The sequence below is a fragment of the Thunnus maccoyii genome, chromosome 8 (genome assembly GCF_910596095.1).
Source record: "Thunnus maccoyii chromosome 8, fThuMac1.1, whole genome shotgun sequence".
Lineage (NCBI taxonomy): Eukaryota > Metazoa > Chordata > Actinopteri > Scombriformes > Scombridae > Thunnus > Thunnus maccoyii.
The window spans coordinates 13774947-13794061 of NC_056540.1; the positions used below are offsets into that span (position 1 = coordinate 13774947).

The 19115-nt window shown below is 38.0% G+C and overlaps 1 protein-coding gene across 2 annotated transcripts; it reads right to left on the bottom strand.

The window, feature by feature from the left end:
- Window positions 1–5949: 5949 nt before the first annotated feature.
- kif3a (kinesin family member 3A) lies at window positions 5950–19115 on the bottom strand. Of its 2 annotated transcripts, XM_042418231.1 has the most exons (18): window positions 18945–19115; window positions 17080–17362; window positions 16760–16904; window positions 16295–16379; window positions 15975–16080; window positions 15507–15646; window positions 15179–15376; window positions 14799–14973; window positions 14584–14682; window positions 13785–13865; window positions 10904–11060; window positions 10623–10803; window positions 9586–9696; window positions 9315–9440; window positions 8594–8647; window positions 8422–8490; window positions 8166–8296; window positions 5950–7029 (listed from the first exon to the last, which is right to left on the bottom strand). In XM_042418231.1, the coding sequence occupies exons 1-18, from the start codon at window positions 18948–18950 to the stop codon at window positions 6981–6983; spliced, it is 2196 nt and encodes a 731-aa protein (XP_042274165.1). In that variant the 5' UTR covers window positions 18951–19115; the 3' UTR covers window positions 5950–6980. The 2 variants fall into 2 exon arrangements, with proteins under 2 accessions (XP_042274165.1, XP_042274164.1); XM_042418230.1 differs by lacking the exon at window positions 13785–13865.

A 19115-nucleotide genomic window follows, 5' to 3' on the forward strand; every position in this document is an offset into this window, starting at 1 on the left:
GGCCTATAAAAAGACAGCTGGGGAGTATCAGAGTTAAACTGCAATATGGGAAACATGGAGCTTGCTGCTGCTGTGTGGCTCACCTTTCGGCAAAACCAAAGAAACATTCATAGGAGGGTAGGGCTGTGGAGGCTCACGGCATTTTGTTTACAAATGGTAAGAGGATGCTGATATGGGTTTTGGACATAGATCACAGGATATGTTTCAACTGAACATACTATCAAAGAATAACTGAAATTGTTCTTGCATATTTAATGTGTTTTTTACACAGAATATAGCTGTTGTTTTGCCTTACACAACGATAATGCATCATTAGGTTTAAAAATGAAAAAAAGGAAAAAAACACAGCACAATAGTTATTTATTTACACTTTATTCTATTTAAACTTTATTTTGCCTGAATGGTGTCGCTTGGTCGCTTTAAATATTGCTGCCGCAAGGAATTGTAGGACGGAATTATATCCTTTCCTTTCATAAAGGATGGTTAAGTGTACCCTATGCTAAATGGGATTAGAAAGAAAGCACTGAAGCACCTTTCCTTAGCATTTAGAGAATTCAACAAGCTCTCATCATGGCTGCCACTTAGATACTTCCGGGTCATTTCACTCAGTTAGGAACCTTCCTAAGCAAAAAAGACTATTTGACCGCAGCTCCTGTGTCTTTCCCAGCCAATCAGCTCCCAGCTGGCCCTTGTGTCTTGCCACCTGTTTCTTGTTGCTTCATTAGTTCAGTTTATATGTTTTCAATTCAGTTTTGTTGGATCCTTTGTTCAGTTTGCACTGCTTTGTTCTGTTCTGTCTGTTCTGTTCAGTTTAGTTCAGTTTTCCTTTGCCTGCACCCGAGCCTAAAAATAAAGATGTTATTCTTCAGCCTTGCTGTGCCTGCAGTCTCCTGTATTTGGATTCACCTCCTCCGCTACACATAACACCCGTAAATATTCAGTTTATTATCATGTAAGACAAAGAAAATCATGAAGTCATCACATCTGAGAAGTTGAAAACAGCAAACATTTTGCATTTTTGCTTAAAAAGTGACTAAAATGATGAAGTGATTATTAAAATAGTTGCCGATTAATTTTCTGTCTATCGGCTCATCTATCAATTGACTAATAATTGCAGCTATAGTCTGTCTTTAAAATTATTGGCATGATTGCTGGCGTCATCAAGTAACATTTTTACTCAAATTATTTAAAGTAACATTTCAATTATTTTAATTATTTGAATAATAACAAGAGAGTTCTTGAGTGTTTCTAAGATACTTTCTTTTTGGGCTGTGTCACCCAGAGTAAAACTGAAAGTTGGAAGGAATTTTTTTTTGTCAGTCACAGTTTCCTCTTGCTAATACGAGGAATAAGCTTGACTCAAAATATCCCCTGTGTACCTACACATCAAAGAGATTTTATAGTGTTGCAACAGCACATGTGTTACTTATAATGATAATAATAATTACATTAAATATAGCCGCAAGCGGCAATGAACAGGGTCCGAGCACATTGAAATGAATTGTCCATGTGAGGATTCAACCCCTGGACCTTTGTATTCCAGAGAAGGTGGCTGCACCACTAGGGAGATGTGGTTTCCACACACCTTACAACTTGAGGCAATGACATCAAATGTGCAAAACTGGGGTATTTTTGTCTGTTTAAACTTGAAAGGCTTACAACAGTGAAAATGTTGGTGAGAAAATTCTGAGAAAAGTCACACATTATTCTGATGGTTTCCGGTGTATTGTCAAATATTTTGGTGAAATTTGTTTAAAAATTAGATGAAATAGAAAATGTGCATACAGTACAGATTACATCAAGATATTGAATATCACTGCAGACTCACCATTTGACCTATCTGAAAACCAATTGACACACTTGATATTTACCATCTAGAGAATGTCTGTGTCAATTTTGTTAGCATATGAATGAAGACTTGTGGAGATACAGATGTTAACTGGTTTTGCATACTACAAATATAGAGTGACAGACTTCTGAATTGACCATGGGTTGCAGTGAGGCAAACTTTTGTCACCATCAGGGGATGTACTGAAAAAATTTCAGCTCAATAGGACATATGGGTGATTTATTTTTGATTTTTAGAAGTTTGGAATGTGAAATGTCAAAAATTTTAGATTTGTTGTAATAAGCCAAGCCCACTTACCACAATCATTACCAAATTTTATACATCGATTGACACATGAACGCAGATCGAATTTCGTATGAATCCATTGAGCTTTTTATGTTATATAAACTCTTAGCATTTGTGGCGCCCCCTAGTGGCAGAATATCCCAGGACTGGGTAGCGAAGCTCAGACCTAGCATCCGAACATGTGCACCAAGTTTGGTTACAATCGCTTAAGGCAATTTTGATTTAAGAGCATTTATGTAAAATTGAACTTAAAGACACAGGTTTAAAAATGTATAATTTAAAAATGGATTGACATATTGAAATTTCCTTGATAACTTTTGATCAGGGACGTCCGTAGATGATACTGAAAAAGTTTCAGGACGATCGGCCCAACGGTTTCTCAAAAATAGGTTTTTGAGGAAATTTTCGAGATAATTTCGAAAATGTTAACTTGATTGTTATAGTGCCACCTTCAGGTCAATGAGTGTCTTTGACCTTGGCTGAGTAGTGGGTGGAATTTGAAACCCACTTGCCAACTTTGATGACTTCTGGTCTTATGGTTTTTGCTGCATGGGTTAGGGTTAGGGTTGCAACGCTTTAAGCAAAGAAAAATAAGACAGAAAGAATAATGAGGACAAAAACAATAGGGCTCCAGCAGCGAGCTTCGCTGCTTGGACCCCTAATAATAACTGCATGCTGGCTCACTGTTACAGTGTTTAATGGACTGGGGTCATCACCGATTCCATCAATTCCTGTGCTTTCCTTGGGTGTGAAAAGCAGGCTGCTAAACCAAAATCTGAGGGCCAAGCCACCATAAAATTTTACTTCTGTGTAAGAACATAAATTTGTTACTGCAGTTCTTGATGAGAGCAGGTAAAACAGATTACCTACACGTCGTTCACATCACTCTGGTTCTTATTTGGTGTCTTCCTCCTCTGACGTGTCTGCGGGTTGTAGTCTGTGAGTATCAGCATTTCTTGTTAATATAAGCAGCAACACTTTGAGTGTGGAGAGTATTCAACTTTCCTCTCAACCTGACAGTGCTGGCTCACGGTCTCTTCCAAAGACATGAAGAAGGTTAATGTTCAGAGTCTCTCACTGATGATGCTGATTGCAATGATCTGTGCAGCACCACATGGACAGACAGATGAACAGACAGACCCAAAACTTCTGCTGGACATGATTCAAGAGGAGGTGGAAAAAATTATTCTCAATAAAACGGTAAGAAAACTATAAAACTACATGTGGTTTGTTTGTTTGCTTGTTTGTTTTATAATGTACTGACGTTCTTATCTTGTCATAGATGTGGAAGGATAAAGAAGTGCCAGAGATACCACGAAAAGATCATAAAAGATGTGTGGTACATTGGAAACATTTTACAATTATTTTGATTAATGTAAACAGTGGTCTTTGACATTTGTCAGACATTGCGGAAGTAATTAACACACTTTGCATGGAACGTGTGAAGATAATGATTTGGTTGCCATTGCTAATTGTGACTTCCTCTTCACAGAAAAATTTCTTCTGTTTAGCAGAGGAGGCTTTGGAGAGCTCTAGTTTAAAGAATCTCGATGGTCTTTTGCATCAGTACAACAAGGAGGTAAAGATAATTAATTGTTATTGAATGCTTTTTAGTCCCCTCTGAAACCAAAATTCAAAAACAAATCAAACATGTTGCTATGACTGTAAAAGGCATTTGTTGTAACAATAAAAATGCTCTTTAACGGTCATCATTTTCTGTACCATTTTAATCCTGTGTTCAATTAAATCTTTGTGCACTTAGAATTGAAATTGTTGAAATGATTTTGTTTCAGAAATTGAATACCAACTGTTTCCTGAACAAGAACAACAATGTTACTCTACACGCAGTGCTGGAGGACATCAAAATCTGTATAAAGCATGCCTTGAACGAAACGAAGTGACCACAGGAATTATCAGGAGTGATTGTATTATTTAATTAAGACATGTAACATACATAAGTTATATTTATTTATCTAAAATGTAATGTTTATTTTCTTACATATCCTATTTTTGTAACATTTGTATTTATACATAATTAAATTATAATGTGACAGTAGTTTGTTGTGAGAGTCTTACTTTCCTCTGGCATATAATGTACTATTTATCAATATATGATGTATACAATATTTAGCAATCCAAGTCAAATTGTCAGGTGTGAAAAGGGTCTGTAGGCATGTCAGATTCAAAGCAGGCTGCTAAACCCAATGTGAGGGCCAAGCCACCATAAAAATATACTTCTGTTGTGTGTAAGGACATACATTTGTTACTGCAATTATTGATGGGAGCTTTGCTGATGAGGGATCAATGGGTAACTTCTTAGTAACAGATGCACCTAGTGGAACATTTGATAGTAAAACAGATAATCTACACGTCATTCACATCACTCTAGTCCTTATTTGGTGTCTTCCTCTTCTGACGTGTCTGCAGGTTGTGGTCTCTGAGTGTCAGCATTTCTTGTCAATATAAGCAGCAACACTTCAGTGGAGTGTATTTGACTTTTCTTCTCAACCTGACAGTGCTGGCTCACGGTCTCTTCCAAAGACATGAAGAAGGTTAATATTCAGAGTCTCTCACTGATGATGCTGATTGCAATGATCTATGCAGCATCACTCAGACAGACAGATGAAAAGACAGACCCAAAAATTCTGCTGCAAGACATTAAACAGGAGGTGGAAAAAATTATTCTCAATAAAACGGTAAGAAAACTATAAAACTACATGTTGTTTGTTTGATTTCTTGTTTGTTTTATAATATACTGACATTCTTATCTTGTCATAGATGTGGAAGGATATATACGTGCCAGAGATATCACGAAAAGATCATAAAAGATGTGTGGTACGTTGGAAACATTTTACAATTATTTTGATTATTGTACACAGTGGTCTTTGATGTCTAACAGACATTGCAAAAGTAATTTACACACTTTGCATGGAACGTGTGAAGATAATGATTTGGTTGCCATTGCTAATTGTGACTTCCTCTTCACAGAAACATTTCTTCTGTTGCGCAGAGAAGGTTGTGAATGGCACTAATTTAGAGAAACTCACCCGTCTTTTGCATCAGTACAACAACATAACTAACGAGGTAAAGATGAATTAATTGTTATTGAACATGCTTTTTAGTCCCTTCTGAAACCAAAATTTAAAAACAAATCAAACATGTTGCTGTGACTCTAAAAGGCATTTGTTGTAACAATAAAAATGTCCTTTAATGTTCATCATTTTCTGTACCATTTCAGTTCTGTGTTTAGCTAAATCTTTGTGTGCTTAGAATTAAAATTGTTGAAATGATTTTGTTTCAGGAAGGGAATACCAACTGTTCCTTGACGGATGATAGTGTTCGTCTACACAAAGTGCTGGAAGACATCGAGTATTGTGCAAAGAAGAGGAAAATGAAATGATCACAGGAATTATCAGGAGTGATTGTATTATTTAATTAACACATGTAACATACATAAGTTATATTTATTTATTCTAAAATGTAATGTTTATTTTCTTACATATCCTATTTTTGTAATATTTCTATTTATACATCAATAAATTATAATGTGACAGTAGTTTGTTGTGAAAGTCTTATTTTCTTCTGGCATATAATGTACTATTTATCAATATATACTGTATATAATATTTAGTAATCCATCCTCATCATTCAAGTGAAACATGAGGCAACTTTTTTTAGACACCACTTGCTTACTGAGGTTACAGATGATCCAGCTGTGGGATTTGTCCTCAAGTGAACTTTTCAAATCACCAGTAAACAATTTAGGAATATCACAATTTAACACTGAAACGCAGAAAGAAAGAGCAACAGGAATGTGAGATAAAACATGTCAAATAATTTAATAAATAAAATATCCAGGGGTTTGGTGGGTGTAAACATTTGACATACATTATGATACAAAAAAAGTCAGTTTGCCTCCACTACAGAACATTGTAAGATTAAATTAGCTCACAAAAACCTCATACTAGTGCATTATACTGAGGCAAACAGTATGTATCTCAATATAAAGCAAAGTGTTCTGACATTTAAAAATAAAAGATGACTTGCTTAGATTAGCAAATGGCACTAACATACTGGCATGCATACCCCCTATGCTTCTGACCTACAGGAAAAAGTATAAAGCGCACTTTTCAGTTACATACTTGATACTACAAACTCTCCTCTGATTGCCCCCCCGCCCCCATTATTTCTTGTCTTCTATAGGGAAGAGACTGAGGCTACGGCGTTTGCTCAGAGTAGAATAATTTAATTTAAAGTGCACCCTTCATTAGAATTCACTTATAATGTTTTCGTTACAACTTGGACTGTGACCAGTTTCTCAGAAAGCATGAAATTAGTGCAACATTGGAGACTTGACCTGTGTGTGTTCATCACGAATCATGTAGCATGTAAAACTGCACAACTTTCAGTAGAAGATCCAGTTTTTAGGTCATGTTGACAATTCTATTTTCAACCATCTGTAGCTTCTTTCAGAGCGTTGATCATTTTCAAAACTACTGGTGCTGCAAGTGAAATATGCTTATGGTAGATTTCCCCTTAATGCTAATGGTGCTTAATTTAAACAGGCTGCTGCTGCTGAAATGTGTTCTAAAGCAACATTAAAATGTTGGAGATCCTCAAAGAAGTCTTAAGCTATAATACAAATAACAGGTCCTCTTGGCCAAGAGGTCTTAATCCTCCCTGAACAACTGCTCCTTCACATTTAAAACCTTGTCAGCTATACAGTGTATTCAGATAATCTTTTAAATAATGTTCAACAATAAATTCTTCAGACTCAACTACTGACTTCTTTTTCCTAAGGTTATGTCAAAGTTGTAGTGAAATGAAGCTCTCCTCTACGGTGTCTTCACTGCAGAAGGGATTCGATCACAGCTTCTGGCTTTGCAGTTCTTTTCCTGTGTAAAGATGGGTACGTGATAAGGGTTATCAACGGCTTCAGGAAGCTTTCAGCCTTCTCAATTCTCAGAATAACAGTATATCATGATATACGGCAAATACCATCTTGCAAACGCTTCATATCAACATGCTAGAAATAGACAAATTATTACCATTTGAGTCCACAACCAATAACATCTGTTTGATCATATTCACAGTATTTAACCATAGTATCTGATGTAGTGTGTTTGGCTGTGAGTTGAGATGGGCTTGAGGCCAAAAATGTACTATCAAATAGTCACTCAAAATCAGGTTTCTGCTTTTCAGAACTTCAAGCATCTTCAGCAAATGAGATAATTATCTAATATTAAAAAAGCTAAATGTAAACGTGGCCAAGAGGCATTCAAGTCTGATTTTTACATGTTTTTATGTTCATTTTATGCCGTTAATGTCTGTCTTGATGTGACGCATTTGGTGCATGTCATTTCTTTTGCTGTAAAGCACTTTGAGCTGCATTTCTTTTTGGTGTGAAAGGTGCTATACAAATAAAGTTATTATTATTAATTATTATTATTATCATTATTAAAACAACCTCAGGAGCGGTTGGAGATACATTCTAGCCTGATTCTGCAAATACATATGTCATTCCAAGATACATAGACATTTTTACTATTACTACACCTGTGAACAGTCTGTGTAAGACGACATTAACAAGATCTTCCCCTGCGATAATGGCAGCTTAAGTGTCTCTGAAATTGCACTGAAATCAACTATCTCTCACCCTATAATTTGATAAGCAACAGCAAGAACAGGATTTGCGATTTCAACATGTAAGGTCATAAAGAAGGTGCCAATGTGCTGTTGTAGAATTTTTCTGATCCCTGATCAGTGCAACCACTGAATTAATTGTATGGGTGAGGGAGCGTCGTGAAGATATTATAGTCTATACATGCGAGTCATCCATGTGAGCTGATGGATAGTTGTTCTAGTCTGCTCAATTATTACTGTAGCAACTAAACTGCTAAATCGTGCAGGTTATTCTTCATCTTGCATTTTTGGCAGTTACCGGGAGCGTTACCACCACCCTCTGGACTGGAGTAGACCCCACCCAGAAAAAACCGAGACAAACCGTGTCTGTGGTGTCTGTGGAGATTACCTTCGCCCAGTCTTGGGTCGGCCACTCTTGCTACTTTTAGAAGTCTTGGGCCTTTCTAGTTTCATCAATGACTGCCGCATGCTCTCCTCTGTGTAGGCCAGATACACATGGGACAGGTCCACCTCAAATGGCTACAGGAGGCAGGGACAGAAGAGGAGAGACGGCAAAATATGGCATTGTGAGGTAAAAAATCAGGAACATCAGTCATTACACAAAAACAGGAACAATAAAAACAAAAAACATAGAAAGAACTCACATCCTTTTCTTTTTTGTCTGGGGCGGGGGTCTGTTTTCTCATATTGTTGCCAGTGTACGCCACGCATTTCTGAAAAACACAAGATAAAATAAAAATACAGAAATTATAGAGAAGTCTAAGTTTAAACCACAAACCAATGTGTGAATGTGTGAGTCATGCAAAGTCAGCTCACCAGCTGCCATTCTCCAATGTCTTCATTCCAGTGCACGTAATTCTCTATCATCTCCTGCACAGGAAAACATGAGCAAATATAAAAGGAAAGACATTGTCATTGATGCAAAGCCGCCCCCCTCAGACATCTGTGCCACCCGTAAGCAATGAACGTTACCAATGCAGCCTTTCAGCCATGCTAGCTCTATGAATGAATTTGTTCATCCCTTTCAGCCACAACTGTAGTTCGTGTTTAGTGATAGTTAGCAAATGCTTGCTAATGCCCTAAGCTAAGATCAGTATTAGGGTTTAGCTCAATGATAGGTATGTGAGGTTGTGAGCAATGTTTCATGAGGTTCTTTGCATTGAACTAAACATATGTTCCAACAGAAACATTATAATGCTTCAGTTCATTTAAAGTGACTGTCCATGGATCAACTGTATTAGCTGTTTGTCTGCCAGGAGCTTGTGTCAGATTATTATACACAGAATAGTTTAAAAAAAAACAAAGTTGTGTAAATGAAGTTATGTGGTGAGTCAGTAACAAAGGGAGATTTTTTTTATTTTTTTATTTTATGCCTTTTCTTTGTGTGCACAGATTGGACAGAGCAGATAAAGTTATGGGTATTTGGTGCAATATGAAAAAAATGTGACAGAACCATAGTGCTACTAAAGTTAAGTCAACACACACACACACACACACACACACACACACACACACACACACACACACACACACAGACCTGGTATTCCTGTGGAATAAAGTTGTCTATGATGAGCATCTGGAGCCGGAGTTCGCGGCTCAGCTGACGGATGTTCTCCAGGAGGCCCTCGATCTCTCTGTGATGCTCTTGCTGCAGATCTGCCATCTAAAACATAACAACCACAGTCGATCAATTTCCTTTCTTCCACCGATTAATCAAAACTAACTACAGCCATGGAGAGAGTTTAAAATGAAAAACAAAATAGTAGCCTGTATGATTGTCCCCACACATTACACCATGCTATGCTTACTTCTGATTTGGCAGCCATCAGCATGGTCCATACTTTCTTCAGCTTCTTAGTCTTTCCTTGAGCCTCCTCCTGAAGGCTAGTGTACTTCTCTTCAATGTCCAGACGCTCTTGCTGTTGAGAGAGGGGAGAGGGATCAGCAAAATAAAATAATCCTTTATTAATCCCACAGCAGGGAAATTTGCAGTGTTATAGGAGCAAAGGGGATAGCGTAATAGCAAGAAGCATCAGTAATAAAGCAACATATAACAAGATAAGTAAACTGATTCGACGGTTGAATTCACATTATTGCACAATATAGGAAATAATGATATTGCAGTTGAGTATACATTGATAATGCACATGTGTGGGTTGTTAGTTTGTGTGTGTGTGTGGTCTATGGGGAGTTGTGTTGATCGTAAATTCTGACAGCAGCAGGAAGGAAGGACCTGCGGTATCCAATTATAGTGATTATATCAAAGGAAACTGTGGTCATGTAAAGGACCTGATTTTGTGCATCTAGGACAGTTTTCGAACCCTGACCTTTGTATTATATCAAAAGGCACACCAGTGTGCATTTACATTTATACAAAGAAAGTGAGAGAGCGACTGTGTTAACCCTATTTTCCAACCACAGTGATGACGTAATTTCAGTGTATATATATTGAGATCAGCATCTCGTGTGAACTATCTGATATCACATCCTTTTAATTTAGGAAGTGACATTGTTCTTATTCAAACACATCTTATTGATTTATTTTGATCAACTGTTAATTCAGACATACAAACATCTTTGCAAACAAACACAGCATTAAGCATTTAACTCCAGGATGATCAGTAGACATATTATTTGAGTGCAACTTAAACCTTACTTTAGTTACAGCATGATAGTGGTTGTATAGAGTTTTAAATGTGATGTAATCAATACATACATTCATGTAATCATTTCATACTGACTACAAGCATGACTGCACTCGTCATCAGCTGATCCACTTAATGAAGTACTCTGTAGTCGGATCAGTTCTGCAGATCGAGCTGAAGTAACTGCCATGTGTCCTTACCTCTTTCTCCTCCAGCTCTCTCCGCAGTCGCTCTGCCCTCCTGCGGCGTTCTTCCAGTTCATTGTTGGACTCCTGCAAGAGCTTCTCCTGCTCCTCAGCCTTGGCCAAGAGGTCCACGCCACCTACGATCACCTTCTTCTCTAAGGCGGACAACTTCTCTAGCAAAAGGTGATGCTCCTGCCTATGAGAGTTAAAGGTAGATGAGGGTATCAGACAAGGGGGTTAATGGGTGATGACGAGTTCTCGGATGACCAAAATACAAATTCTTTCCGTGGACTCACTGAGCTTTGAGCAGGTCCTTCTCCCTTTTCTCCAGCTCTGCTCTTGCCTTGTTCCTCTCCTCCTCCTCCATGTCCAGCTTTGCCTCCAGGGCCTTTCTTTCCTCTTCAATCTTTGCCTGCATCTCCACCATCTTGTCCGGGGAAACCTTCTTTCTCCCTGTAGAGAGACACACAGGGTAGCATACAATGCTTTTAATTGAAAATTTAATTTAAATGTAGCTTCTCTTCTAACTACTTGTGTATGTTAGAGTGATCACAAAGCAGATTAATACATCTGATAATCAGCATCAGTATTATTTAACCTGTGCAGTTTTAGTTTATAAATATGTATCTGCTTTTTTTTTACAAAAACATTAGTCTGTTTATTTTAGTATTAAATAATTATTGTTAGTGTAAGCAAAATTTGAAAGGAAACTATATCCAGTGTGAGATTCTCTAAATGACACAGTGGTTATGTAGATGGTGAACATGACACTCACAGATGGCATCCATATAAAGACAGACAGAAAAATGTTAGTGGCGATTATACGATAAACCTATTATCTATTAGTAAGATTTAGTGAAATAACTACCGAAATGACTACAGGACTTTCATATGGATAATTTACGTAAATAGAGACACCATAGCTACAGGACAGTAGGACCATGTAGATTCTCACACCAACCTCTTTCTTCTTGAATTAAGAGGTGTAAAGCAAGTCAGACAGGCGGCATTTGCACCAGGAGGAGGAAAGAGAGACAAAGAGCAACACATTACAGAGTGATCTGGAAAGTCTTATGACTCTATGGAGTGGAACGCCACATGAGGGAAGGACAAGGAGTGGGAGAAAGACCGAACATCAAAGACAGAGAGCTTCTGTAATAAGAATAACAGAGAGGTGAGAAGATATGACGTAGAAAACAAATAAAAATAAAACTTTCACATAATGAAACATGATGTAGGTGAAGGCCTGTTTAGTGTCTTTTGATGAGAAGGGTCTGACAAAGTCTGGCAGAGGTGTAAACTGGAACTGAGAATATTCTGTCATACAGAAACTGTCTATGATGTGGACACATTGTGGTCATTTAGGTCATGCATGAAAAGAGTAGGAGAAAAATGTACTTCTTCAGAGGGTGTCAATCCTTTTGAAACAATCGAAGCAACACAGTGCAAAATTTGAATTCTGTGCACAAAAAACGTCAACACACAGTAATACAGGGATCTGTCCCGAGACATCGTTGTCAAAACAGCCACACCAGGAAACTCTGTAATCATTTTCATGTAAATCCAAATAATATTTGGTACATGAAAGTACAGTAGTGTGGTCTGTAGCGGTGGGGGGATTTGGGTTGTGTGTCTACAAGAGTGGCAGAGAGTTACATCTGACATGGGGGAAGTAAAAAGGCCCCTTTCACACATGCACTGTAATCCATAAATGCACAAAATTCACTCTGGTAATTTGACTACTCAGGACATAAGAAAGCTCAAGTGTCAAATGAAAAACAAGACAAGAGAAGGTTACAATGAAGTTAGAAGCCATACTGGAAAGAAATCACATGCCTCCCTCTATCTAAGCTGCACAGTCATCTAAGGTTGTAAATTTAAAAAAATATTTTATTTCAATAATGGAAAATATATAGTATATATATAGTATATATATAGTATATATATATATATATATATATATATATATATATATATATACAGTCATATTTCATCTGCATTTGGATCTGTATTATAATACTCTGGTGACCTAGTTGTTAAAGTGTTGATCATGACACACAATGCCCCCACTTATTCCCCATCTCTCTCTTACCTCAATTTCCTGTCACGTCCTGACTGTCGTCTGTCTAACAAATATATAAAATCCCCCCGAAAATAATACAAAAGGTGAAGAAATCCGTAAAAAAAATATCCCTGATCTGAGTCAACACCAAAACCTGATCATTTCTTCCCAATATGTCCAAAATAACTTTTTTACCAAATACATCAAAATCATTTTTGGAAGTTTTTGTCAAGTTCTGCTAACAAACAAGAATCAATAGATACGCTCAACAAAGTTTAAAAACATGTCTTTCTGATGTTAAGTAAAATCTTATTTTTCATGCAGGCCTGCCGTATTATAATGCACATCATATCATGACCCCTTCTTCAGACAGCTGTGCAATTTCACTCTTTTACATGCTACTTAATGAGCACAGAGGTTAAGAACTTTAGAAAGGAAATACTACGAATGACTCAAGTTGTCGAGGAGACATAAAGGCATCAGGAAATTCCCCTCAGAAAACTACCTACACAAACACACTGCAAAAAATATCACACATAAACACATTGGCCAAGTCGCGTAACACTTAATTAATTCCAACTAAACTAAAAAAAAAAAACTTTTTAAGCCACAAACAAACGACATACCGGCTAAGCAGGAACTGAAAGGAGAGACAACTTTACAACCCCCAGGATGCCCTACTTTTCTAATTTTAAAGAGAAACTTTAAAAGCAGTCCAGGTGCTGCTAGACTGTGCATCACAGTCAGCGGAATTATCTGTCTTATTTATTTTGGATAAAATTAATAAAGAACAGCTACAGGATGCTGTGACAACTTTTCAGGATGCATAAGTGGAGGCAACCCTCAACAAGCGACGTCTATGGTCAGCAATCAAGCCGTGGAGATAAAAAAAAGCATTCAACGACAAAATATACTTTATAATTATTCCGGTAGCCTGCACAGCGTGGGAAGTGACAACGCTAATTTTCTGCAACTTGATATTTCGCAGCAGTGTTTCCACCATGGTGACTGCCTTACATCAATATTAAAACCAGAAAATTTACGGTTTCCATGTGTGAAAAGGGCTTAAATTAATGAGCATGTGGGCTGGTAGAGCAGGGGCTGCTCTAACTCACTAGTCTGAGAATTGTCCTCAGTGGGTGGTGGTACTGAGGAAGAGCAGGCAAGTTCTGAGCTATTGCTACTGTTGCTACTGTCTGGAAGGGAAGCAGCGAAAGTACCATACCCTTTGAAATTATTATGTGAGAAACAGATAGAGGAGATCTAGGAAACATTGGTTAGCAGAGCTTAAAGCAAAATAGAAGTGCTCTACATATGGTACAGGTCCTACAAATCAGGCAGCTGTGGGTGCACACATGCAATATACTCACAGAAGTTGGATGGTTTGCTTGTTATTAATTCAGACTAATCAAATACTATAACATTAAAAGAAGGATAATGAAAACTGGAATTTATAAAAAAAGATACCAATATAAAAACACCTGGGAACAAGACCTCACAGGAACATCAGTTTCACAGCATTGCGTCATAATTTGATTGCTTAACTTATGCTTATTCATCTGTAACTAACAAATTCCACTTAAAAGCAGAGCAGAGGAGAAGGTGAGAATACCAGGGGAACTCCTAAATGAGAACAGTGTTATGTCTAAAGCAAGCCCGATCAAAAAGAGTGGAGCAACTTCAGCTAGATAATTATCCGAGCTACTGGATGCTGACTCATCACAATTTAACATACTGATAGGAGGTGAAACTAGATATACAGCAAATATCCAGATTTTTATCAAACCATTTACCAAAATTGCAAATTAAACCACAACATAACACCCTTCACAGACTTGTGAAGATCACATCAAAAGATTTTTTTTATTTTGCTGATGCATGCTTAATGTGTATGCATTAATTGCAAATTCTTACCTCTTCTTCTCCTATGGCCATCTCCTGCCTCAACTGCTTCATCATCACCTTCATCCATCTCTTCTGATCCGCTGCCCTCTGAGCCAGAGATCTCCTCGCCTAGAATGGCACATTATAAAGAAACGTGCAGCAAAAAAACCCCAAAAAACATTGTAATTCAAACGGCATGATTACTTTCTACTGTCTTTACAGCTGAACTAGAAATGACTCGTTACCTTCCTCCAGTTTCTTCTTCAGCTCTTCGATCTCTTTCTGAAACTGGCGCAGTAAGGCGTCCTTGGGGTCCTCATTGATTCTGGCTTTGTTCTTGATGTTTTTAGCCCTGTTAGCATAGCGCAGGGTACTGATGGTCTCATCGTAGTTATAGTCTGCAGGGCCTATATTTGCACACTGGTGAGGAGAAATATGTCATTTAAAATGTGAGGCAAAAACTGCAATGTCATGGTCTAGTACGCTAAGATTTTGTGCTTGGAAACAGTCAATGTGCATTAATTGCTCTTTGAAATGGAACATTTGTTGCTAAAAGACGTCAATTTAAAGTATTTTTTTGCAACTCTAGCATGCATGCTTCTACTGTTTCAAACATTCATTGTACCATCATGGTCTTGGAGTTTCCTCCGAGTGAATCCTGCAGCAGACGGGTTAGTTTGGAGTTCCTGTAGGGCACATGTGTGCTCTTGCCATCCACCAAGGCGGAAATGACATTACCCAGTGTGGAGAGAGAGAGATTGATCTTTGTGGCTTCCTTTAAGCGCTGACCTGTGGCCCCAGTCTTGCCTTGTCTCTCTGAGCCCTGCAGGAAGGAAGTGTGGCAGACAAATTGGTGGGGGACAGATGGACCGAGAGTTAAAAAGCATATATTCACCTTACACCTGTATGATCTTTCTATTTTGACTCAGAACTTTCTGGCCGCAGATACATACTGCAAGATCAACCAGGTGGAGTTTTCCCATGCGGACATGTTGGTTTCCATCAACACCCTTCTCACTGCACTCGATGGTGATGGTGAAGATGGCGTGAGAACGGGAGCTGTGTTCATTCATGTTGGTGGCACCAACAGACCCTGGATACAAGGAAATAACATTTGACACAAATGACTCATACGAGTTATTATGACAACACACTTATAAACATTTTCTGTTTATTTCAGGCATGCCCTAGATTTACAATAAGAAACAATTACAGATTTTGTTTTATGTAAATCAATTAGTCAAATCAACACAACCTTGTATGTAATCAAGACTGCTAAAGCCTCTTCGAATGTTCATTTGTGTTTCTCACAGTCAGTGATGCGGTTTGAACACGTAGCACAGCTAAATATCTCTGAAAAATGTAGATCAACATTTGATGTTGTGGGCATCTATTTCCTTGCTATCAGTTAGTCTGCTTACGGTTTTTGTGGCCCAGTGTCATAATGCGGTCCATGTCATCAGCATTGTTGACGACGTAGCCAGAGAGGTCTTTGATGTACACACCAACATCTGGTCTTTCTTTGACCTGTGACGATAAAACAGACCTTTACCATGGAAAACCGCAGTGAGACATAACCATTTGATATGTGCTAATCTGCTCAGTGACGTTTTGCAAGTTTCCATGCTTGGAAAAATGACTGTAATGCCATTTATGACAAATCTTCCAAGACTGTTTTGTTTTTAATCACTGGACTCCATGATTTAGAGTAAATTAAAAAAAATTTAATTTATTTTTTTACCTCTAGCCTCTGCATCTGGTCCTTGCCCAACAAGTCTCGCACTTCCTCATTGTAAATCTCCAGGTACGAAACGCGGACCAAAAACCTGTGGCAGTTTAATATGTGTATATACAGTCAGATTCCACACATAAGCAACCAACCAGAACAATAAACTAACATTATCAAATCCTATTCCTCTTCAAGGCAGTGGGCAAAACTTTCATGCTCAGTTTAACAGATTTTTTTCCCCCCCACATACTTTGTATTATCAGAAAACCTACAAGCTCCCTCATTTGGGTAAAATGAGGTGCACAACGATGTCTACCTTTGCTTTTTCTTTACAAGCGCTATCTGAGTGGTGTAGCTTTCAAGGAAACCATGTAAGGTTAAGTTACGTTGGTCCTTGGGGGGGGGGGGGGGGGGGGGGGGCTCATTTATTTGTAGACAAAATTGTTTTTAATATTTACAAAGTGATTGCTCTCTTACCTTGTGTCACCCTCTGCCTTGGCAATGTGACCAAAAATATGAGCAAAGGAGTTTGGGATTATCCCTCTGAGCTCTGGGACTGCTCTCACACCCTCCATGGTGAATGTTTTCCCTGTGCCAGTTTGCCCATATGCAAAAATGGTGCCTGAAATGGACGTATCACACCATCAGTGTCAGTATAGATTATAACAATTATAGATATAAAACACACAATAATTACTATCATTATCATTATTATATTATGATTAATAATGAAAACAACAATTCTAGTATGACTATGATCAAATGAGGATTAACGCTAGATTTATAAGAGTTTTTACCATTGTATCCTTCTAACACTGAATCAATGATGGGGCGGGCTGTCAGATTGTAGACATCAAGCTGTTTGCTGTCCGGTCCAAACACGGTGTCAAAGGTGAAGGTCTTGGGAGGCTCATGGGGAGTCTCCAGTTTGTTGACCGTTATGGTCCCACGGATCTCGTCCACCATGACGGCCTGTTTGTGGCCCATCACCTTCTCTTTCTGGTTAAGGGGCCGACATCTGACCACCACCTTAACATTATCACTGACCTCCGGCTTGTCATGTTTCTCAAGCTTATTGCTCTGAAAAAAAAAAACACCCCAAAAACACACACAAACGAGAAGACACAGTGAAAGCACTTATTAGTCTGGCTCCACAGTACATATCAAACATGCTGTGTCAGTTTACAATCCCGGCAGATCTCTCAGGTCACGAGGTGGAAATCTCCTCCATGTGCCTGAATCATTTTCAAAGTCTGGTGAGACGGCATTCAGCGTTTATGCACCTAAAGAATGAACAGTTAGCCTGCTGATCTTAAACGTGCTCCAAAACTGTGCTCTCTTAAAAGCAGTGGAGCATTTTCTTGAATGAACACACCTAATTTGTACAGTATGTTTCTAAGTGTGTGTATATATACATATATATACATACACACACACACACACACATATACACACATATATATATATATATATGTATGTATGTGTGTGTGTGTGTGTGTGTGTGTGTGTGTATGTATGCATGGATGTTTTTGTTTATAAGTCCATTTTTGCTGTTTTATTTTGTTTTTATATAAAGCACTTTGAACTGCTTTTGTATAAGATGGTGCTATACATATAAAACTTGAACTGAATGTAACCTAGGTAACATTAACTAGTTAGTTGATTAATTACAAACCAACATTTTTCAACATGGACATAAGGATACTGCTGTCAATCTGTTTGTAGTAAGTAAATAACACCAAGCAGTTTATGTGCAGATAGCATTAAGTAATTTGGTCAAAACGTTAGTTAGCTGGTTGACCTTTACATACAGTGGCAAATTTGACCCATTTTGACATTTGAAAGCAATAAAAAAAAACCCACCATAAATTACATTCTTTAAACCTGACATTTTGACTTTTCCTAAAGTGGCCAAGAATATACAGAAATGGAAATATTTAAAAATGATGTATTTGTGTGCAGCTGGTATACATTTTTGCACATAGAGGGAGCTCTAGGTCAGTGCTGACTGACTGGCAGGTTTTAATGAATATAATGAAACCTACCATTCAAATGTTGTTGCATTCTTCACTTTCAACAAATTAATAGAAATAATCATGGCTTTTATGTTCTCTTGCTTTAGATAACATGAGATCATGATATAGTGTGACTGTGAATGTATTTTCTCTATAGTGGCAAACCTAAAAGAAAACACTGCCTCTGCTCTCTGAATCATAAATGAAGGATCAATCACCCCATTTATTAATGACTGATAAGATATCTATGGATGAAAACTGCATATGTGGTTCAAAACCTGGTATAGGGACTAAAATGAAGGGATACTTAAGCTGGGTGAGAATAAGAGCAGTATGCAAAGGTTAACTAACGTCATCTGATTAGCCTTGGCCGCTTGCTGGGTTGCTAACTCGGGCAGGTAAAAACGTTGACAGACGGACCACAGAAGATTTGATTAAATACTTGTTGAGCTCAATGTTTATAACACTTAATGATCAGTGAGGTGTGGTGACTGATAAAATGTAATGCTGAGAATAGTGCGCTATTTCCTAGTTTATCAGATAAACGACATGCTAACCGGTTAGCATCACATCAGTGCGGTCGGAGGAAGGGAGGAACCCCTTCACCAACAAAACAAAAAAAAATGCAAACAGGCGTGGCGACTTACCGGCATAGCAAGATTGCAGAAACCGATTAGAGTAGAATTTTAGTGACAATGAGATATTTGTAAGGCTTTGACTCTAGCTTATCCGAGGAATTTATATGCCAGCGCAGCGCCCATATCATCAAAAGGCTCACATCCGATAGCTTGTTGTCAGGTCTGCTCTGAGTCGGTGTG